The sequence below is a fragment of the Microtus pennsylvanicus genome, chromosome X (assembly GCF_037038515.1).
Source record: "Microtus pennsylvanicus isolate mMicPen1 chromosome X, mMicPen1.hap1, whole genome shotgun sequence".
Lineage (NCBI taxonomy): Eukaryota > Metazoa > Chordata > Mammalia > Rodentia > Cricetidae > Microtus > Microtus pennsylvanicus.
Window position 1 is genome coordinate 76,359,829 of NC_134601.1, and position 24,596 is coordinate 76,384,424.

The window sequence follows — 24,596 nt, forward strand, 5'->3', positions numbered from 1 at the left end:
AATTCCCTGTCTCCCTCTGATCCACTGGACTAGAATTACTGGTGGGCAACCATCCCCACTCCACTCCATATGGTTATATGGTAACTGTCCCCACTTACGGTTATGTGGCAAGTGCTTTGCCCATGGAGCCATCTCACCAACCCCTTGTTTATTTCCTTGACTTTTAACTTTTTATGATTCATCTACACATATATATTCATATCAACATGCATGGAGAGAGAGCTAAAGAGAAAAACTGGCTTGCACTCACTGTGCTGCAAAAGACTGGTCTTGGACTTCCCAACCCTTACCTCCCAGGAGCTTGGATGAGTAGCGTGTGCTTTTTTGCCTATCAATACTAGTCATCTTCAAGAGTGGCATTATTTGTGTGATATAAAATTTTATGTTAGGGTAATAACTGAATATACAAAATCATTTTTAGCAATTAGATCAAGAATAAATTTGGCAGCAGCCATAACTTTTGTGTTCTTACTGAGTCTTTCTGTGAGCTCTGGAATGTTAGTTAACCAGTTACTTTAGATACCTCAGAAGCTCCAATGTAGAGAGGAGGGTGACTACAAAACATTAGCACCCCAGGTTGAAGAGCAAGGTGAACAACTCCTCTTTTTTGGGATTAGAAGAATAATCAAAGTATTATTAATGGTATAGCTTTATCAACATGACATTGTGTAGGATAACAAGATGTATTATTGAAGTGATGAAGTTTGGATTTGATTATTTTGAATTAGAATTTGTCATTTCTCTGGATGAAACCTCCTGGTTCTGATTTTTCATGGTAAAATTTTGGGGTATAATTTTTACATTGTCAGACATAGAAATATTTTCCCTTGTGGTTTCTTCCTTTACATTCCTAATTAAAGTCTCTTCTTGCATACAGTTGTGAAAATAAACTCATATATTCGCTTCTGGCATCCTTATGGCTTTAGTTTAACAATTTTATATTAATTTCACTGAGAATTTACTTTGCTTTAAGATGTGTGAGGAAAATACCTAATTTTACTTTTCCAAATAGTTCAGCAACGGTTGTACACTATTTGTTGCATAATTCATTCTTTGTCCAGTTAATTTCAGTACAGCTTTCAAAAATTAATTATGTATTTATACATATGCATATTCAGGTACACATACATAAACACATGAGAAAATTTTGAACTTCCTATTATGTTACATTTATCTGTTTTTAACTGTGGCTTTATAAAATCACTTACTATCTGGTAAAGTTTTTATTTTAGCTTTAGATGAACTGTAAAATTCTTTAGCTATATCTTCTCACAATTTCCTCCTCAAAATGTATGCAAAATTTTTACTCCTATCACATTAAATAGTCAGGCTATCATTGTAAAGATTAATTTGGTTTGCAGTTCTGAGGCTTAGAAAATAGCAGCAAATACACAGAGACCTGTTGGGTAATATGGGTCTGGAACTCAAAAGAGAGCTTTAAGTAGGGAGAAGAAACAGCAATCTGACAAACAGAGGCTAATTAGTACCTCGCCACAGAAGCAGAGTTTTGATTGAGAAAATTAAAATCCCAAAACAAAACAAGACAAGACAATGGAGAAAGACTGTATGTTGAGAAATATTTACATTTTTGGGCCCCAGGGGGAAAAATAGCTGCTGAAAGAACCTTCAGGAAGAACAGAGCTGGATAGTGTGCCGTAACTAAAACCAAGGAAAGAAAGAGATTTCAGAAATAAGAGGGGTCTATGATATCTCAATGATATCATAGAAATTGAGTAGAAAGGAGAGGCCATTGAATCAGTCTTTAAGAGGTTCTTTGCAAAAGCAATTAATTGCGTGCCCAAGGGGCAGGCAGGCAAATTGTAATAAGTAGAATAATGATAGGGACAGAGAAAAATTGTCACTGTTGAGAGGACAGCGAATTTTAAGTCCAGGTGTTTGGAAGATTATCAAATGTGAATATTCTCTGACTCTACCTCTTTCTCTCTTTCTCTCCTCCCCGCTCCCTTCTCCCTCCTTCTTCCTCTCCTACCCTCCTCCATCTTTCTCACTTAAGGCTACAAATGATAGCAGAACTTAGAGGGGCAGGAACTGATGCAGGCTTCACAATCATTAAGAAAAAAATGTTGTATGATTTCTAAGGTCATTTGTCCTCATATGGTTGGTCTAGTAAATATGTGTTTGTCTTCTGTTAGTCTTTCCAAAATTCTATGTGCCTGGAGATTCTTGGGTAGCAGTAATTACATGATGGGGTCTTTAAGAGCCCAATGCCCGACAGCTATTTGAAGTGAGTAAGGAAAAAGAGGTTTGTATGTTTCCCTGAAAAGGCAAGCTTGCTATGAGGGCATACTCTGAGGAATCAAAAGGCATAGGCCCCTAAGTGCAGAGTTTCATTCCCAACTGCTACTTCCCCTCCTGAACCAGAATTTTAGAAAATCAGCACTTAATGCGAAAACAGTGCATGTTAATTTGAAGGTCTGTGTTAATGATCTGCATTTAATAAACCACTGCTCCTCTACTGGCATCCTTTGTCATATAATAGTATGCTGTCTAGATAGCTGGCATAGTAATAAAGACCTAATGAGAATAAGAAGAGAAAGCATTTAATGTATGAATCAAAAAACACAGGATGAGACGTAAACAATTCCCCTGGTGGCTTATTTTTCACAACTGCACAGTAACCTTTTCATTCTCATCAGAAATTGCAGCAGAAAAGCATTTTCAAAGACTGGAAGGAGCCTCTTTGGTGCTGTTTCCTACTAGGCCTGTACAATTTCTTCATTTTGCTGATGGAGAATACTAATCTGACTGAGTTGGCTATGTGATCTTTTTGTAAGAACTAATTATATCGTCTGGCTGAGACTAATACCCTAGCTCTAACATGCACTGACCTATATTCTCTTCCAGTTTGGGAAAATGTAGCTAGATTATATTTACATTGGGATTTGCATTGATGTCTTATTAGAGTTATAAAGATAATTCAAAAACCTAACAACTAGAATTCATAGTCCTTGTACACAACTGTTAATTTAACAGGATTAGAGTATTTTAAATGTCTAAAAGGGGAAAGACTTTTAAATTGGTGCTTGCACATTATAATACATGTTAAACCAAACACATGAAAAAACCAAACAGTTTCTTTCAGTGTCTTTACAAGAAAAAATATATTCCTTCAAATTGTGAGAAGGGGCTAGCTTTGCTGGCTAACCAAAAGTGTTCATGATCCCTTAACAATTTTACATGCAATCCTTTGTTTCTGAGCAAGCTTGTCGGTCCCTGACACAGACCTTCTGACTCAACTCATTTCTACTTTGTGCTTGACCTTCCGCTTCCCCATTTCTTTTCCGTTTTTCCTGGGAGGAGTGAAGCTAGGCATGGGTGGACTGATCTGGCAAGGAAGGAAAAGCTACATGGCTTCACCCCTTATGTACAGCTTGGAAACTTCAGCAAAAATAATACTTGGCTAACTCACCTCCTTCATTTTAACTTTGTTTTCTACAAAAATATATTTATTATTGAGAAATTTAAAGATTTTTCACTATCCTGAGAGGCCAATGGTTTAAAGTATAGAAATAATTGATACAACATTACATTGGTAGAAGTGCCTCTTTTACAACTGTATCTTAGTATGTGGAGTGTGTAGAGTGCATACATTAAAAGATAACTCCCCATGGTTTACATAGGGTGCCCTCTAAAGTTTCACTGATTAATTCTATTTTTTATTTTTCAATTAACAAAGCTGCTTGTTTTGAGGAATTACCAAAACACATTGACAGTGTCTGGATCTTAAACTTTCGTTGATGCTGCAAGTATCTATATGCAGAAGGAAGCATCCCCTATTCAGTTTATCACTCTGCACCTTCTTATTTCAGAAGCCTCAAAATAGCTTTTATTTAAATTTCCTAAAATAATCAAACCATGCATAAATAAGCTGTCAGCGAACCAGAACTGTATATAAAGTTCTGAGTAAATCTGAAGAAGTGTACAGCAATCCTGTAAGGAATAGTACCAGTAATGATCTTGTTGGTGAGCAATATAACCCCTCTTCTGAGACCACTGTACCTAATATCAGATCTGCAGCTAAAGCTAATGAAAAATTTCCCTCTTTCCATTTCATTGCATCACTGATTATGTAGGACTTGAAATGTCTGTGACTTGAAATGTCTAAATAATGACTAGGTAAACTTTTCTTTGTCTAGGATTCATTGCTTTTATAAAATTTTAAATTGACTTGCCTTACATTTCACAAATAAATGAGATCATGCATTTTTTTTCTTTCTGTCTGTCTGGCTTATTTCACTTAGTTAACATCCCCTGGGTTCATCCGTGTTGCAGCAAATAGCAGGGCAAGGAAGGTCAAATAAATCAAATATAATACAACAGTGGGTTTTTGAATGGGGAGGGGAGAACGGAGATACAGCTCAGAGGGTACAAACTTGCAGTGTTTGTGATGAATAAGAGAAAAAACCTAATGAAGAGCGTGAAGACCATAGTTAATGATAATGTATTGTGTAGTCAGGATTTTCAGTATGTGATGATAGCAGGTGTTGCCTGGGGGATGGGAAACTGTGAAATGATAAATATGTTCATTTACTTCATTATAGTGGTCTTTCTGCTATATAAATGTATATTGTGTTATATACCACACGTACATACAATAAAATTTAATTTAAAGTGTATGGTAGAGATAAGAAAGTTAAATTGAATTTATACCAAACATTGTATTATAATTCGGCTGAAGTTTTCTTGGATAGCATACACTTGAATTCTCATAAGCAATTCTCCTAAGTGAATTTCTCCTAATCCTTCTTCATGTTTCTACGTGGGGATGAATGGATTAGAAAAATCTTAGGAGGGCTGATAAAAATTTTTGTTCTGCTTTATAAATTGAATTAAAATGTTGTTTACCTAGGATCTGAGGAATTTTACTAATATTTATTCAAATAATCTCCATGACATTGCTGTGAAGAGAAGAGAGAGCCAGAGAGAAGCACTGCTGCTCTGTTTTGAAAGCATCTGGGAGAGGGTACTATAAAATAAAGAGGTTAGGGGGTAATGTATGCAGACTCACCCTGGCCTTGAAGCAGGCATTTGCCGAAGCTCATCACAAAGGGCTTTTTATTAGACTAGATCCTCTAAATTAGTATCATTTGTCTCTATTTTATTATTGTAAAATATTGAATTTGATCCAAAAAATGCATCTCCATTGTAGGAAATACTTGGAAGTACCATGGAAATGGAAAGACTCTTACTCCTTAGTGAAAAACTCTGTGTAAACAAGAGCAAGGGCATATTTTTGCAAGTATTTTCTCTTTGCATATGTACAAGTATGTACAACAGTAAGCATGTATATACTAGTACTTAAATAAACCTGCATTTTCATAAAATTGGAAATCTGCCTTTGTAATTTTATGCCATTTATTGGGAAATTTTTGTTTTTGTTTTATTACAATGAGCAAAGCCTGGCGTAGTAAAAAGGCCTGTAAATTCACCACTTATGATGCAGAGGTGGGAAAATTGTTGAAACATTAAGGCTAATACATTAGTTTTTTGTCAGCCAGGGCTATGTAATAAGACCTTATCAACAAAAAATAGGAAAGAAAAGAAAACAAAAATGAGTATTGTTACAAAAGAGCTTAACTAAACAGAATTTAAAAAATTAAAAATTAAAGTAAAAACCATTGCAGTTATATATAATTCTATCCAGGCATAATAACAGAAACACTTGAGCACAAATGGTATCATTCTTTTTTTTAATTCATTAAAAACCTACTTTTTTCTTTTACAAATACAAAATTATGTAAACCTACATCATAGATCTTATCATTTTCAGTTTTTCATTTGTTAGTAGGTCATTTTATTTCATTTTTAGCAACTTCATAGTACTTAAATGCCTTCTGTACTTGTCCACTGTTAAAGCTACAGTTTTCTCTCATCTTTTCTGTTAGAAATAGAAGAGTGATAATAATCCTTGTATTTCTATCCATCCACATAACTAACTAAACTATACGTGACTTGGATATGAATAAAATTCACAACAAAGCACATTTGTAATAGATTTGCCATGTGTATGTTTTTGGTAAAGGAGGCATTATTTAAGTATTATTTTAAAACTTCAGTGAAGTTTTGAGATACAAGATATGAAATCTTCACTTATTTTTCTTATAGAGGAGCCCAGTGACATCATCCCTGATGAGACCAGGACGCAGAAGGATGAAGAGCACCAGGCAGTATCCGCAGATAATGTGGTATGTAGTTTGAAATTTTTTCCTCATTACAGGATGGACTTTAGGAACATTGTGCCAGTTGATGACACCATCTATATTATCAGAATAAAGTTTTGTTTTACTCTGTAAACTAAAGCAGAGCTTTTTTCCCTATGATTTTAATATATCTTTCAGTGTTCAATAAGTAAAATTTAAACCCTTTCTCATTTTTTAACTTTAGGAGATTTCCAAGTATGAAAATCTAAAACTTAGTTCAAATATGACATATTTTACATATAACAAGTTATTTTTCTTAAACACACTGATAAGGGAGCAGATTCATTTCATTTGACAGATGGCAGAATTGAAGTGGAGTTTAGGTGGCGATTGTGGAGGAAGCCTTTGTTAGTACAAGTGCTTGCATCCAAGGGTTTGTCTGTTTAGACTGTACCTATCTATAACTGTATTTGGAAACTTTTCTTTTCCCTGGTTAAATTGGACTCTGGTAATTGCGTTCAAAATCACAGCAAAGAAAGAAAGACAATATTTTAAGAATTTGAATAGCAGCAGGAACAGGCTGTGTGTGGATTAAACTGGATTGGAAAAAATGTAAACATATAGTGATATTCCCTTAGCAGCTGTTTTAGCAGAATTTGTTTATATTTTGGCCCCACAAAATGATACAAAAATCAAGATAGTATTAAACAATGCCAGACACAAAAACGAAACTCCATTACATTTTCATTTTTGCTTTTGAATCAATGTTCTATGCATAATTTTCATTAAAATTGCACATATAATGGAGTTTTCGTTTCCAAAGTAGTTGTGATGTCATAATTTATTGTAACTTCTATCACAGATGTTATTTCTTTGGCCCTATAATCCTAAACATCTATTTAATAAAAGCAGAACACATACAATATATATTTGGGCTCATATTTGTTAAATACCAACAATATCTAGCATTATTTTCTACATCTAAAATAGAGTTCTGGATTGCATTTCATTGACTTTTAATTCAACAGACATATTGAAAAATTAGGTTTGATTTTAAGGCAGGTTTTTTTAAATGACTTATAATCATTGTTTTCCACAGTGAACTCTCCTAATATTTAAAATCTTGCCAAATATCTCCTTCTGCTCTAGATTTTAATTGCAGCATATTAAATATAAATAATTATTTACAATTGAAATATCTTTTCTTCCAAAGATATGTTCACTTCTAGCCTGAATTTCTCTACATTGAATCTCCCCAGCAGCAGACAACTAAAAATAATAAATGAAGTCGTGGCATGCTATGACTCATAGTCATTTTGGCACCTAATTTTTCAAGAACAATTGATTTTCAGAGACAAAACTTCAAACTTTCAAATGTTGATCTTCTCTCCCTGTAACTTTTGAGTGCCTCCAATTATTCATGGATGACAAATCCAAGAGACATATAAGACCCATTTATATGCACAACTCCATACTGTGGCTGTTGGTACCTACTTTTCTTAAATGCCTACCTCTATTTTTCCAGAATCAATCCAAACAGGTAGCAAATCTTAAAGCCTTAGAACAAGAAGTATGAAGTGTAAAGCCTAGAGAAGACTGATATGATTAAGACTCAACTTTATCCTGATTCTAATAGAAAAAAAAAAGCATTAGACATATCTCCACGCAGTGGTAGAAGGCAATTTCACTGCAGCTGTCCCTGACTCACAGAAAGCAGGTCAAAAGCCCTGTGATGATATCATTTCCTCAAAGGCAGTATATCAAGTACGATGATTCGAAGTTTGTTTGTGACTTTTAATCACATATATTTTAATCATATATATATAGATAGATATATAATATAGATATATAATATATATTCCCGGGTAGAAAGTCTAATTTCATATTCTGCCTACGACATGCTGCTGTTAGTGTGCTTGTTCTTAAAACACTGACTACTGACTAAATCTGGTTTATCTTTCCTCTTTTTAAACCTCACTTTTGGTTGGCAGTGTTTAAATGTTTTAAGGTACAGTTTGTTTCCCCTTAACTACATTGTTTCACATGCAAAGGATAATATTTAAACTGATTTTATTGGTTTTTTCTTTATTTTTTAAAAGGTTTTCTTATTAAATAATTTGTTTTATCCTTCCAGTTGGAGCTTATTGGTAATTATTTTAATCAGCACTGAGATGTATTGTTTACCTTTTGACAGATATTTACTTATTATCTATGGTACACAAGATACTTCACAAGCCCTTTTTGTTGTGCCTTAATTCTGAAGCTAGGGGAACCTCTCTCGTCTCTGTCCTCTCCTTGCTCTCTTTGTTACTGTCCAATGAAGAAAACAAATCCCCATGCAATTTTCAGCATTCTATCATAGATGGCTGCTTCAAATGTCTAGCTAATGGAGCACATTAAATATGTGAATTTTTAGACCTTGTATTTTCCTTTGGGATACATGCCATATGTTAACATTTTCATTAGAAGGAAGGGTCATATTGAGACAGTAAAGGAACCCATTTCTAGTGTGTGTGTGTGTGTGTGTGTGTGTGTGTGTGTGTGTGAGAGAGAGAGAGAGAGAGAGAGAGAGAGAGAGAGAGAGAGAGAGATTAAAAATTAGTTCCTTAAAGACATAAGAGGTAACACAGACACGTCTTGTGTGTAACACCAAGCAAGGAGCCAATTATCAAAGTTTAATCCAGATAACCTAAATCTCTCTGTCACCAAAACTAAATATTATATAGGTATGTTGGACACATTGTGTATAGTGATCTGATATATATTTGTTGCCTATGTTACAGAAAATAGAAATTATCGATGATGAAGAAAGTGACATGATAAGCAATTCTGAGGCAGAACAAGTGAATTCTCTCCTGGATTATAAGGTAAAGGGAATTTCAAGTTCTGAACTCATTAAGGGGAACTATTGAGTGGAAAAGATTTATAGTGCCTCTGATTTCCCCATCTGATAGACTAGGCAATCTGGGTCTCTGTCCTGATTATCTCAGGCAACTTGAAAATTAGTCAAAATGTTGGACATTTTAATACTGCTGGCTTGTTTGGTTGTTATGGTTTTTAATAACAAGTGTTTACTGGCTTAAAAATTGGCATTGATTGTGTTCAAGTGGGAACAACATATAGTGATGGTAAATGTGAAATTTATGGTAAAGCTGAGAGAGGTGGTGATGTGTATATGAAGTCCCAGGTATATGTGGTGATGAGGCAGGAGCATCACTTTAGCTCAGCAATTTAAAACCAGATTGGACAACATTGAAAGACCCTCCCTCAAACAAAATAAACACAACAGTAACAAGAACATGTTAGGAAATGAAAGAATTTCTTTTCCAGTGTCCATTGCTAATTTTATATTGGATTTCAGTTTCTTCCAAGACTGTCTTTAAGACTATACCTGATATCATTTTTTAAGAATTTGAAAAATACTTCCCAATGAAAATACAGGGTGAATATGAATAGAGATGACCTTTTCTTAATGCCACTTGTTACTAAATTGGAAGGCATCCTCTGATAGTGTGTCACGAATAATTTTGTTTTTACTCAATTTTGACATAAGTTATCAATCTGTTTGTCAATTTGTTTTTTGTGTGAAAGTGCTCTCCCCTTGTTACTCAGCAGCCTATCTTGCTAGGAAACTTTGGGCTTTCTGAAATTTTGGCACACAGTGCTTCTTTCTAAATACCAAGTTTCTTTTTGTGGAGTATAATCAAAATCTAAAGCTTATGATAGTAACAAAGACCACCATTTAATTAGAAAACAGCTTTCACTTTCATCAAAAAAAAATCCTTGCAGTTTTAGACTAGTTTAACTGAATTTTAGACCATTGTACATTTTGTTTTCCTAATGTTCATAGCATTACAAGCTTTAAAATATTGAGTGTTATAGACACAAAGGGAAATTGTCTCTTGAAATTTATTTCTGAGTGGTCAAAGAACACAATAAAATTATATATTTAAACTGTATTTATGTGTAGATATAGTAGGTTCTACTTGTTATCCCAACGCTCACCAGTCTGAGGCAGGAGGAGCTCCATTAATTCAAGGCCAGCCTAGAATATATAATGTGATCTTATCTTAAAAATGAATAAATTTTCAATAAAAATAAACTGTATTCCCAACTAGCTGAATTATAAAGTTGCTGGTTTTCAGTTTGAAGAGATCATACTAATACTCCCCTGTGGTCATATAATACTTCTAACTACTGAGTTCAGGATTAAAATGACTTTGCAGACCAGGTCACTGCTTGGCACTGGCTGTGGAAAGTGCAGGCGAGAGGACTGGATTGCACAGCTGTTAAGTGTGCCCCACTTAGCACTCCTGAACAGGTCAAACAGGGTTGGACTGAAACATAGAGGATTCTTTTCCAGGACGTACCTCTCCCCTTTTCAGTGGCAGTTCACTCGAGAGAGTTTGCAGCTAAAGACCGGGGAGGGAAGAGCAGAACAGGCAGTGAATGCTTGCATTGAACTCTAATAGACAGTTTAGTAATCCAATGTTTTCCAGTGTGGGAGCAGGAGATCCCATAATGGGTCATTCTTTATAATTACCTCCATCACATTTAGGCTTCTTTCCTTGAATTCACAATATTTTTACACATATATAGCAAAAATCTATTTATCTATACATTATTTTTATATGCTTCCATTTACCATCTGTGAAAGTTGGGCCTGGAGTTGCCATTGCATATTTTGAGCATTGCTGTAGAACATATCAGTTTAGAAATTTAATACCTCGAATAAAGTTGCTATACTCTATTTAAATAAACACACTAGTGTTCTTTGTTTAGGGGTGAAAGTTATTTTTTTCATTTCTTAAGTATATTCATAATAAGTTTCTTGAAGGCAGAAATGTATTTTAATCACCTATGTGTTACTTGGATGGGGAGCCTGGCACATTGATGTTTAGTAAGCAGTTGCTTAGAAAGTAATTGAATAAATTAATTTGTCTCTGGAAATAATTTTAATAGTCTCCCAAGTGTTTATTTGTATAAATTCAATTAGTATTAGAAGCTCCAGCATTTTAAACTTTCCCATATTGAATTCATCTTCTGTGCTTGGGATTTATTATAACAAACTAAAAGAATGTTCTCTATAGTGCATTTTATTAATATAAAGTTTAGTTGTTATAGCATTCTGATTGAGATGCATCGGTAGAAATTCATATTTCTGGGGGTTAACTAATCCCAAATCCTTATGAGGAAAGCTGAAGGATGCAATACCTGTGGCATGAGTAACTATATCATAAAATAGGACATCAGGCATGGTAGCTGTTAATACCCTTCCCAGAGATCAAAGCTCTGGCATATTTGCAGCCTTGTGTCTCACAGCAATCATCCTGCAAAATTATAAACAGTTTGCTGGGAATGTGGGGAAGGTTTTTTAGCAAAAATAAACTAGGCCTTATTTTGTAAAAGTCGGTGTCTGCTATTGTCTTATTAGTTGCTTTCCTAAGTACTCCACTGACTTAAGAAAATCTCTAACGCACACATAAATTACTGCCTGTAATCTAGGAAGCATGTAATTGGCTTGCAAAAAGCACTTCCGAGAAGAAAATGTCTACAATATTAAATTATCTTAAAATTGTTTATGCTTTTCAAACATTTCATAAATACTGAAGAAGGGAAATATTTGCATGAAAAATTAGAGATCCTCCTGTGAAAAGATGCTTTCGTGACTTTTGCAAATATGAACTAATGTTTCTAAAATGTTTTCTGATGGACTATGAGTACAGCTCAGGCAGACTGAATGCAAATGAGTCGTTATTAAATAATGATAGATAGAGCCTGTATTCAAATGGCTTTCTGCCTAGTGTGCTGGTACACACCTGGACACCAAGAACTTAGGAAGTGGAGCGCAAGTCAAGGGTACCCTCAACTGCACAGCAAAAGCAAAACAAGGACTGGAAAGATGGGTGAATTGCTAAAGGGCTTGCTAAGGAAGCGGACAGACCTGAGTTAGGATTTCCAGCACCCATGTGAAAAGCCTGGCCTGTGAAACATACCTGGAAGCCCAGTGCTGGAGAGGCAGAGACAAAGGGCTAACTGCGGCTAGCTGAAATAGTGGGCTTCATGTTCAGCGAGAGACCCTGTTTCAGAAAAGAAGTTGGAGCGCAACTGAAGAAAATGCTTGATATCAACCTGTGACTTATACACACGCACTCACACATACACACACACACACACACACACACACACACAGAGAGAGAGAGAGTGAGAAAGACTCACACATGTGTATGTGCACACACATACCACACATACATATACCACATATATGTGCATCAATTATGAAGCAAACAAAACAGAAGAAAATCATTTTCTGGCCAGCATTTTATTAATACAAATCTCTGACAATGACTTCTAATAAAAGTAAAACCATATCATAACAGAAACATGTTGAATTTCTCTAGAGTGCTTACTTTGAACTTAGTTGTGTTAGTGACTGAATAGAAATTTCGCTTGGACAGATGTTTCACTTATTAAGTGGTCTGGAAGGAAGCAGTTTCATCACATAAATTAAGGTTTAAATTGAGCTAATAAGTGATATAGTAAACATGTTCACAGATTGGATGTGATTAATACCACAACATCCACTTGACCGAAATTCTAAAATACCCATACAATCAACTAATTTTAATATGTCTTTAGGAAGCTTTTTGAACAAATGCTGTTTAAAGTCCTCCTATACTCTGAGACCAGGTCTCCAGTAGAAAGAATTTTCTGTCTACTTCTATAGTTCTTGTCAAGGAGGCTGATTGATATTTGGTTTTATTTATTTTTATTTTTTCATAATGTATATTTCAATTGTAAACTGACCAATTGTAGCTTTATATATATTCATGAGGTACAAGGTTATGGTATGATATATGAATACAATGGAAAACAATTAAATCAACCTAATCAATATATCCATCACTTCAAATACTTATTTTCTATGGTAAGAACCTTAAGTTTTGCCTTTCAAATAATTGTGGGAATGTACATTATTTATAATCTTCTCCACATATACTATTAAACAAAAGTGATTATTTGCCATCTGTGGAAGCATAAATAGAATTTTAGAAGTGAAATAAACCAGCCACAGAAACATAAGTATGACTTTTTTCACTTATATTTGAAATGTAAAACAATTGAACTCAAAGAAACAGGATAGAATGGTGGCCACCCAAGGCTGCTTGGTGAGAGGATTGGGAGATGATTGATGGGCAAATGGTGCCAAGCTTCTATTAGATGAAAGGAATTAAGTTTCTTTTGTTCAGTTGGGATTTGAGTCAGCATCTCAGTATGTATCCCAACCTGGCTTCAAACTCTTGAGTACTGGTATTAAGAATGTACCACAATGTCCAGCTTAAATTTTATTAATGTTGTTATAATTATTATTAGAGATATTGTGTATGCTTTTATTTAATCAGTGTACTGTATTACATAACTTCCATAGAGTAAAAAAGTCTCCACAGTGAAATTCACCTCTTAAATTTAATGTACAATTAAATAAAATTGACAATATTTTTATTCATTTATGGATTCATTACTTTTCTCATTGCTGTAATCAAATACCAGACAAGAAGCAATTTAACGGAAGGTTTTGTTTGGGAACTTTCCAAGTTCAAAGGAATACAGCCTCTTAGGGCAAGAAAGGCATGAGGGCAGAAGTGTGAGTTGCTTGGTCACATTGCATCCACAAGCAGATAGAAGACCAGAAGTTATCACACATTAAGGCCGGTCTTCAGTGACTCACATCTTCTAATTGAGTTTGATATAGGAAAGTTCTTTCCAAGAAGATAAGTCTTTCTTGTTTTTCTCTTCCTGGAATCTATTTGTAAATTGTTTCTATTGATGGTTTGTTTAAACAGCAACCTTTGAATACCACAATAATTTCCTGCTGTATTTTATATTCTTTTCTGGTTAAAATTGTTTTTTATTGTTTCTATACTCTGATTGCTTTTTAGTTTTCCTATTCATCAAACACACACAGGGGTAATTTTATTGTTTGGTGTTTTCTCCTTTAGAATGAAGAAGTCAGATTCATTGAAAATGAGCTTGAGATTCAAAAGCAAAAGTACTTCAAGCTCCAGACTTTTGTTAGAAACCTGATTCTGGCTATGAAAGCTGATGATAAGGAACAACAGCAGGTAAGTCCCATGAGAGACCAGTAAGCCACAATGTGTCAAGTTGAAAAATGGCATGTCATATTGGACGCTTCATATCTCTTCACTTGTATTCTCCATTCTGGCTTGGAGTTGCATGGAGCAAATGGTTCTTTTTATGATCTTTTGAAACATAGTTTTCTTAAGAATAGGTGTTCAGATTTTTTATATGCTACTAGAGTACACAGTCAAAATAGCTAATTAGAATATTTTCTTAATTTCAGGAAAGCCTTTAAGTAGAGAAAATCAAATTTTAAAATTCATTTTAAAGAATTCCTCAAAAATGTTGTAGAGATGGAGCTATCTCGACCCATAAGTAGATAGCATGTTTGGGAAGCTTTTTCTGAATGAAAATGTGGGCATTTCTTTATTCAGTAGCAGCTGCCGGAGCTCACAAATGTTTGGACAGTCTGTTCTGTGATGTGTTGCTTCTCACTAAGAAAGCATGAAATTATTTGTGAAATTCTTTGTGAGCATAGTGTATAATATTTTGCAATGTAAGTAAGAATGTTTGAAACCTCCACTCCAAAAATGAAATGGCTTGTTTTTGCTATGGATATTTGTTTATAGATTCCTTCCAAATTGCATTTATCCCTCAGGTTTTTCTATATATACATATAGTCTCAAGAAAAACCTGATGTATAGTCTCAAGACTATATAAATATAGTCTCAAGAAAAATACACACATTCATTTAGCCGAATATAAAATATTATGTTTAACACTAAATGATTCCAAATTTGCTGCTAAGTTATTTATCACCATGCTAACTCCTTATAAGAGAAGTTCCATGTAAGTAGTATGAGATACAGGTAACTATAATTTGGTAAATAGTCTTAGAAGATTTTATTCAGCAAAATTGTCAAAAATAAAATCACTGATGTCTTATACTCCAAGAAGGCTATGCATATATAGCCCATCTCAGACATTTCCAGGGAAAAGGTTAATGTCTGAACATCCCATAATTCTCCTTTCTTACAAAGAACAAGGTCTCCATATATTTAACTGATATACTGAGCTACAAAATTTAAAATAGGAGAGTTCATTCATGGGACTAAAGCCAGCATGACTATTATTTCCCACATGTATGAATTTACTCATTCAACTCCGACGATACGTGGAGAGCACAATACAAATGACCTTAGTTGCCTTGGATCCCTTTCTTTAAGTTTATTGCTTTATTATGCATGGTTTGCACATTTCAAGGCATATTGAAAATGTATTAATAGGTTAGGTATGGTAGCTTATGCCACCACTCAAGCACTAGTGAAGCTTAGGTAGGGGAGCTGTTTTGAGTTGGAGTTCCGCTTGGCCATAAACTAAGACCTTACCTTAAAACAAGCAAAGGACAACAAAAATAAAGTATGTTTGACTTATATAAACCTAAAATACAGATTTTTTTTTGAGACAGGGTTTCTCTGTGGTTTTGGAGCCTGTCCTGGAACTAGCTCTTGTAGACCAGGCTGGTCTCGAACTCACAGAGATCCACCTGCCTCTGCCTCCCAAGTGCTGGGATTAAAGGCATGCGCCACCACCGCCCGGCTATAGTATTGAACACAATTTCAATAGAATAATAGATTTCAAACAACTGTAGAACACGTACCATACATACCCGTGCGCGCACACGTGCACACACACACACACACACACACACATACACACACACACACATACACACACACACACACACACACACACACACACACACACACACACACACAAACAGCTCCAACTTTAGGCTAAATTAGAAAGTTTTTCTTGTCCAAAAAATCCAGTATCAATTTTGAATTCAGTTTCATAACCAGCTAACTAGTAAATGTCTTTGTTTCTTGACATCTGAAAATAAGCTCATAGCTTTGCTTTAGTTCTTTTTTGAGCTCTACATTTTTCTCTGCTCTCCTCCCTGCCTCTTCCCTCCCCTTCAATCCTCCCACAGTGTCCCCATGCTCCCAATTCACTCAGGATATCTTGTCTTTCCCAATGATTACTAACAAATAAAAAAAGTAACTAACATGCTTTTGTTTTTCCTTTTCTAGTTTTCTTCTGATAAAAGACTACTGAAGTAAGACATGAACACAGTGTGGGCTGAAGTAGAGAATGATATAAAAGTAATACTAAATGCCACAGCCTATAGAATCAGCAGCTTAAATAGAACCTGTGATTATTTTTCATGCACAAGATTGAGCATAATGATTTTTAAAATACATTCCCTAAGCATAAATTATACTGGATACGGTGGTGATAGACACCTGTAATTACTTGGAAATTTAAAACAGAAAGGTCGTGTGTACAGCCTGGACTCTGCCTCTAATGCAGAAAACTAATGAATTATACATATGATTACATATATGATACGAGTGGTGATTTACAAAAATAATCCAAGTTTTCTCTTAAACTAATAATGATCAAACTTTGAAATATTCAGAAGTTTATTTCTGGAAATACATTATATTCTACCTAGTAAAATAGAAACATTTGCCATTACTTTTTTATTTTTAAAAAATATACAGTATTTCTTTCATTAATCTTGACATGGATAAGTTGAATGAGATGAGCGATCTAGGGACTATTTTGCCCAAATAAAGAAGTCCAGGGTTTAAAAACTAGATATGGTACTTTCTTACTGAAACATTAGATTACCTAAAGGTTGTCTTTTTAAAATCAATAATAGCCATTTTAACATCCAGATAATGTTGCCAACATTGCTCTAAGTCATTAGTTATAGTCTTTCTTCCCCTGATAATTCACTGTGTGATCCTAGCCAGATCGATTGCCTTTCTTAAACTTCAATTTCTCCACTCTGCAAGGAGGATAAGAATGATTATCAATTTTACATTCACATCTTACAGCCTAGAATAAGTATTACAGACACTGAGCGTATATTTGGCGAAAGTGTTAATGATCTCTTGGGAAAAAATGGCACTTGGTCAGACCTTGAAAATAGTTGTTACTGATGAAGAACATGTAATAAAAAATATTGAGGCTGTAGATGTGAGTCATTGTCAGAGTGTTTTTTCCAGAGTAAATTAGATCCTGGGTTCAATCTGCCACATGGGGGATGGGAGAATAGAGGAAATTTAACTGTGCTTACTTATATCTCTGTGGAAAAGAAAACTCTAATCATCAGCAGAGACTTGTTTAATGCCCCGATATTGCAGTCCAGTAAGATATTGAAAGAATTTTGAGGTGCAATCTATACATCAAAAGTGTTATGAACTACTTCATTTATTGAACATTTTAAATTCTATTCTTATTTTAGTCAGCCAACTATATGCAATACAACAAAGAAAAGATAAATAGCAATGTTTTTTTCTAGTTTGTACATCTCTCCACTAGAATTTACAGTATGAAATTTTCTAATCCACTTGACCTTCCCATATACAAAGCTCATGGTTAATGAGTGCCAATTTGAACCCCTTTCCATTCTTAATATGGCATGTTCAAAACTGTAGAGCAAGCTCAATCAAGTGATTGATGTACCCACTCACATTCTGAACAGCCAACATTAGCAAAGGCCCCATTGTACCTGAACTGGATCAGCAGTAGCTTACTCTTCTAGAAGAAAATGGCATGTGCCATATTACTGCAGCTTAGTACCTCAGAAAGCAAGTGGTATCTTTATGGTACGTTCATATGGAAGTGCACTTAATTTCAGCAAGAAATCTATGGGTAATTTAGTGGTACAAAATAAATAATAACTTTCTCCACATATAAGTTAGTTTTTCATTACATAGCCTGACCAAAAAAATAAAATGTTTTCTTGTCATTTGTGTGCTGCAAGGCAAAAATTAAAGGATGTGTAACTCACTATTTTATTGAGGAGAATCATGTCTTATTTTGACAGTGTATTTTTTCCCAGCATACCCCATCTTTCCATTCCTTAATTGGACAATGGCCAGCTTACATTTGTTCCTGTTGCCTTGATTCTTGTTTACTAATACTTCCCAAACCCACAATACAAGTAATGCTGTTGAAAATTTTCCAGACAGACTATGCTGTTTTACTTCTGATTTCTTAAAGTTAAATGAGCATGAGCACTGTCAAGCACATAAATCTTGATTGTTTATTTTTCTAGTATAGATACATGTTCTACAAATACAGATGGAACAATTAGAATATGGTCAAGCTTAGCTCAAGAATGTTGGCATATCCTAATTGTCACAGCAAAGAAATGAGCAGATAGATACCTTGTTACAACAGCCATAATTGAACAGACCCTGGTAGGTGCTTCCCCCTCACCTGTATGGACATAGTCTAAGGAAAGGAAACAAACAAAAACTCCACACGATAGTTTCAAATTGTTAAAATGTTATCTAAAGTACAATAGAAGAGTTTCCCCCTAACTACTAAATTTATTCTTTTAACAAAGAACAAAATAGATCTTTGTTGAAATGCAGGTTTCATTAAATGATATCATAGCTAGGCATGACTATTTTAATTAAAAAATGAAATTTTAAAGCCCTTTAGCAGTGAGCAGTCAACACACAAAACTAGTATGAAAATCACTTACTGCAACCGTTTAAAAGCCTATGGTTAAAAAATCCTTGGTTTGGGATAGTTGCTTATGGCTTCACCCATGCCATTCTAAAGCACTCTGAATGCTGCAGGTCTCATCAGAATGCATGCTCATTTCCCTCTTGATTTCTCCTTTGTTTAAGATTCTACTCCACATAATCCATATACTTGGCATCTAATATGTAGTTCTTTCATAGCATTATATGAAAACTTACTGTTTTAGATAAGTACTTGTGTAAGATCCTTAAAATAAATGTTTCTTTATTTAAATCCATAGGAGTAAATTAAAACAAGAGAATTACAACTATTAACATAAAGTTGGAAAAATATCTGTCTGCATACTAATCTACCACAATTGATTTTTTTTCTGATAAGGCACTGCTGTCAGATTTACCTCCTGAATTAGAAGAGATGGATTTCAGTCACGCCTCACCGGATCCTGATGATACCTCATTCAGTGTGTCTTCGTTATCAGAGAAAAATGCCTCAGACAGTTTGTGACTGGGGGTAGGGATATGATGTATTCTGTTGGTTGCCTAACAGGTGTGCATTTCAAGATAACTATATTTTTCCCCAATAATCTTCAACTGGAAAAACACATTGTTAAAACAGGCATATTCTGTAAAGGAAGGACAAGAAATAATGGCTACAATAAAAATGCATGTCAAATGTAAAAATACTTGAAATGTGTTTTTAAAACTTCTATAAAATCCTAGAAAACTTATATTTAATTTTAAACAATTCAGCCATGAAATCTATTATATCTGATTTTTGAAAGATTTTTGCTTATTGTTTAAGAAGAATCTTAGTAGAAGTTTCAACCAGAGACATAAAATTAATCATATTTCAACATTACTAGGTTGCTAAAGCTTTATTAGTCTTACTTTTGTAGCCATTGCAGCTTCCTTCTCCTCTCATTTTCTTTTCATCCATATACATTTGTACTCAGGAAAGTGGGCTGAAAATTAAAAAAAACAAAACCTAAATGTATGTTTAACATAGATGAATTCTAGGATTTATTTTTAACTCCTATGAGAATTTGACCTAAGATAATGGTTAGAAATTGAAACAATTACTAGAATGTAATTTAAGTTATTGGTATTCTTCTGTCTAAACCTAAAACTGGGGAGAGTGGAAAGTACTCTGGAAAGTAAATTAACCAACAAAAGCCAAAACATTTAAGTATACAAAAACGGTACTTTATAAAAGACAGTTTTAATCTCAATTCTTGTGTACTGAAAATGATCAGTATTAGTGATTTACACTCTACTATATAGTAAATTTATATTATTCATTTAGAGAAAATATTGCACAAATACTTCAAGTTTACCAACAATTTCATAATATTCTTTCACATCATGAACTTTGTGAAGCAGGAAATCAAAGTACGCCGCTGATATTGGTTTTCTTTTGTATTCTAGCCATACAACTTTGCCACAAAATTTACCTCATTTCCATACAAGGCCTGTACAGAGCCATCAGCCAACAACAATATCAAAAAAGAGTTATACTACTTTGATTGTAAATTAAAGTCCTCTGAATTTCCTGGATGCTATTCTATGAACACCCAGTTGTTACTGTCAGTTGGAACCAGATGGTAGCACACTATAGACATCCCTTTGCAGATCTTCCCTTCTAGAATACCAGATGGGAATACTAAGATTCATAGATGGGAAAACACTAGTTTCTCCCTAAGCTCACTGTCATATATTTGTGACCTTGTTTGTGGAACTAAATTACATGATTGAATTATTATCTAATCCTGAAGGAAGAGTGAAGCAGCTAGATAACTGTTCTAGTTGTCAAGCTTTAAATATTTTTAAGTTTTTTTAACTGTGGCTGATTCTGATCTCAGTATTCCCTGATACCAATTTCGGAATACAGAAAGGCAGTCGCAAATGCCTTTAACTTGGAAATGTCCCTTCTCCCCAATATATACAAGTAAAGTTCATTGATGGTCATTCAGTTTATCGACTATTTGATTTTACATTGCTTCCACACAGCTTCTATGGCTTCTTTGTCAGCAGAAATATTTCAGTAGTCAGCTACATGCTCTTTAGCTGACCGTCATGTGGTTCTTTGCAAACAACTTTTGGTATTCCTTGCTGACAAATCAAATTCCATTCAGGGAAAAGACCATTGAGCAACAGAACCTCAAACATTCGGGTTAAATTTTTCAGTCACATAAATTTATCCAGGAGATAAAGAGTCCCCCACCCCCTGTATACAAAAAATACAGAAACCATTATTTTGTGATATGGAGGATTTAGACAAGGTCTCCTGTAGCCCAGACCAGCCTTTAATTCCCAATGTAGCTGAGGATGCTTTTGAATCCTACTGCTCCTGCTTCTGTTTCCAAAACTCTAGGATGACAGCTGTGTTTCACCATAAGATTTATTTTAGTTTCTTTTACCTTCACCATTCTATTTCTTTTAGTATGAACAAGTTTCCTGGGGTCAAGTGTGCTAAGGTTATACCATGAGATCCTGGTATGAAGAAATTTCTGGGGTCAGATATGCTATGGTTATACCATGAGATCCTATTATGAATGAATTTCTAGTCTCAAATCTCTACTACAATCTTCTCCAGTGAGGTTGAGTTTATCTTTGAACTTATAAACTGCTTGAATTTAAAACCCTTCTTAGTCGGCCTTCATTGCAGAGTGAGTCTTTCCTATGTGTTTTAACACTCATAATTTTATTTTTTACACTTAAAGATTTGTCACTAAATAAAAGAAAACATTCATGGCGCTCTTACTATAGAAAAGACACTGAATCAGACAGTGGATTTCTTATCAATCTATGGATTACAAAAAGAATGATTTTAGCTAAGTACAATGGCACAACACTGATACCTCACATTGGGTAGACTGAGGAAAGCTGGGCTTCAAAATACAAAGAAATGTTTCCCTGTCAACCTTTTCATCGATATTAATAAAAGGTGTTCAACTATCAGTTGTAATTGATTTAAAAATTCTAATAGATGTGCTACTTAGAAGGAATATTATATCTATAATTTTGGGAAGACATTTAACTTATACTTTTATTCCTAAAGTTTCATTAACCTAGAAGCTATATGTCCTAACAGTCTACTTAGGACTACTTTTATCCTGGTGTTTTTCTCTCAGCCACAGAATTATATCTTTTATGAACATAGGAATTAAAACATTTAAAAAATATATTAGTGGGGATATTCTGTAGCCATACCCAAAAGAAATAGTTGCAGCAATGTCAAAACAACCATATTTTGGCAGATTGAATACATAACACAGACCTTGAAGAAGATCAAATATTTTTTAAAAAAACTATTATAAAACTGGGGAGCTAGCTTGGCACTTGCACAGGGCCACAGGTTCAATCCTAAAGTACTTCAGGAGGACAGATACGAAGCTACTATAATGGAAACAATTTTCACATACATGTTTGGTTTTGAGATTTTTTAAACAAGAAAAATGATAGTTTTTGACTGTTTTCATGAACGTGTCTGTGGATCATAGTGAAAATCATCTAAGTAGTATTTCTTTCTTTAAGGCTTTGACAATATTAGAGCATATTATACTATCAGAAGTATCATTCAGAGAAGCAAATGTAAATGGGATTTCTTCCCTACTGAACTGCATTTAAATGTTTACTTTAAGCTTAGGATACCAAGCAATTTCAAAGCATATAATGTATATCTGAGAGCACTTACCTTCTAAAACGTGAGTTAAAAACAAACCCTGAAATAACAATAACAACAAAAAGAAGGCACCTTCCTCATTCAGCCAAGTTAAAATTAGTTAGAAGAAAATGAGAATTGCAATTGCCCTGGAGAATAGGAAAATTAACACAAGCAAAGAAAATGTTAAAGGAAAATTGGTCTGTTTAGAGAACCTGGGGGATGTTTTGTTGTAAGGTCAGCTATCAACAGGACTTTTACACTGCAACTGTAATCAGTGATAGAAATGTTTGTTACTATTGGAGAAAAAAGGCTCTGGCCTAGTCACATCCTGTGTTCAGTATACAGTTAATACCCAGACCTCAAAAGATGACCAAGAGTTCATTTTTGCAAAGACAGAAACATCTACTTTTAAGACCCTTACATTGGGCAGTCTTATCAGTTTATAGGAGAAAAGCTAAGTGGTAGATATAAACAGACACTGGATGATAAAAATGACTAGTTTCCTTTTGGGGGGAGGGGTTTTCAGCCCCTCTCAGCCTGATTGTAATCACCTTTGAAAGAAATTCTGAAATCTTTATCTGCTGCCTTTTATCCATGAGGTCGTGATAAAATGCCAGGAATGGTGTGACCTTATAGTCAATTTTCTTTTCATTCAAATTCCCAAAATTAAAAAAAGCTATTGTTCTTTGAAGAGTTACCATTGCTGTGTATCAAATTGATAGTTAATTTCTTTCTGAAGTTGTGTTAACCTTGATAGATATCACTGTGCCTCGCCCGTCACCAAGCTATGCTTTGTAATGCTCTAATGAAATAGCCTACTAACTTGTGAACCTGCAGTTGACATAAACAAATCTTTATTAAGAACACATTTGCCAAGGAGGAAAGAGAAAAGGGATATTTTCATGCTGATATAATTATGATTGTTTCATTAAACTGTATACGGGGTATATATTGTTCCTCATTGAAATTTTATTTTGCATTAACATACTGAGTAATCCCTTCTAGCAATTCTGCATCCCATTTTACTGGTACTACCTCTGAAGCATATTATCTCTTTAAAACCATATCAGATTGTAATGTGAATTTTTGTAGAGTTTTTATTTAAACTTTTATAGAGGCAATAAATGATTTCCAACTAACAGACCTCTTTTAAAGTTCATTTTTCTTTGCATTGTGCTTTTCTTCTTAAAAGTGAAATTTTTTTCTCAAATAAGGTTCTGAAAAGGAGAAAAACAACAAGGTATTTGGATTTCACAGAATATTTAAGTGAAAATTTGCTTAACATCTTAAGCTCACGTGTATATCATTCTAATGAGCTTTATGTATAAGTACAAAGTCAGAATCAATGAATGAAGTGACTGTGCTCTAACAGGCAACAGGTTTGCCCCCAATAGCATGGTGTCTAACTTTTCTTGTCTCCCTTTGACACTAATTTGGCATGCTTTGAATTTGGATGAAATACACCTATGACTCCTTTGTTGAAGCCTGGTACCAATTAAAACTCTTTATGTTGCCTAACTACTGGAGAAACAAAGGAGGGCAAAGTGTGAGTTTGTAGTAGCACATACACAGCTTTCCTTCTCAGCTGATAAATTTTTAAAACTGTTGTAAGGAGAAATTGCACACACAAACATTCACTTCAAATGACTTGGGTCTTTCCAAGATCTGAAAAAGAATTAAGATGGTAAATTTTTTTCATTTCATAAGAATGAAGGAAAATCATCATATATTTCTTTAAAAGACAAATTTTGGCTAAATATATTCATAAAACTGGGTAATATTTTTTCACATTCTTTGAAGCTAAAGGAGCTTTAACATTTTTGTTAATGTCTTGCTTATAAAAACAGACTTTGTTTTTAACTTTTACTTTATGTACATGTGTGTTTTGCCTATTTGTATGCCTGTGTAGAGCATTACACTTGGTACTCACAGAGGTCAGAAGAAGGTGTCAGATTTTCTGGAACTGGAGTTTAGGTGCTTGTGAGCTACCATGTAGATGCTGAGAATCAAATCAAAGTCCTCTGAAAGAGCAGCAGGAACTCTTAACTGCTAAGCCATCTCTTCAGATATTGCTTTGTTTTTGAGACAAGAACTTGCTTTATTGTCCTGGTGAGCCTCAAACTT

At 34.3% G+C, this 24,596-nt stretch overlaps 1 protein-coding gene across 1 annotated transcript in view; it reads left to right on the plus strand.

Moving 5' to 3' along the window:
* Hdx (highly divergent homeobox) overlaps nucleotides 1-23,609 on the plus strand; it is a 119,219-nt gene extending 95,610 nt beyond the window's left edge. The window contains exons 7-10 of the mRNA XM_075957796.1: nucleotides 6,127-6,206; nucleotides 8,945-9,028; nucleotides 14,162-14,284; nucleotides 19,188-23,609. Coding sequence (XP_075813911.1) covers nucleotides 6,127-6,206; nucleotides 8,945-9,028; nucleotides 14,162-14,284; nucleotides 19,188-19,313 — 413 coding nt within the window. The 3' untranslated portion in view covers nucleotides 19,314-23,609. The remainder of the gene's footprint in view (nucleotides 1-6,126; nucleotides 6,207-8,944; nucleotides 9,029-14,161; nucleotides 14,285-19,187) is intronic.
* Nucleotides 23,610-24,596: the final 987 nt, after the last annotated feature.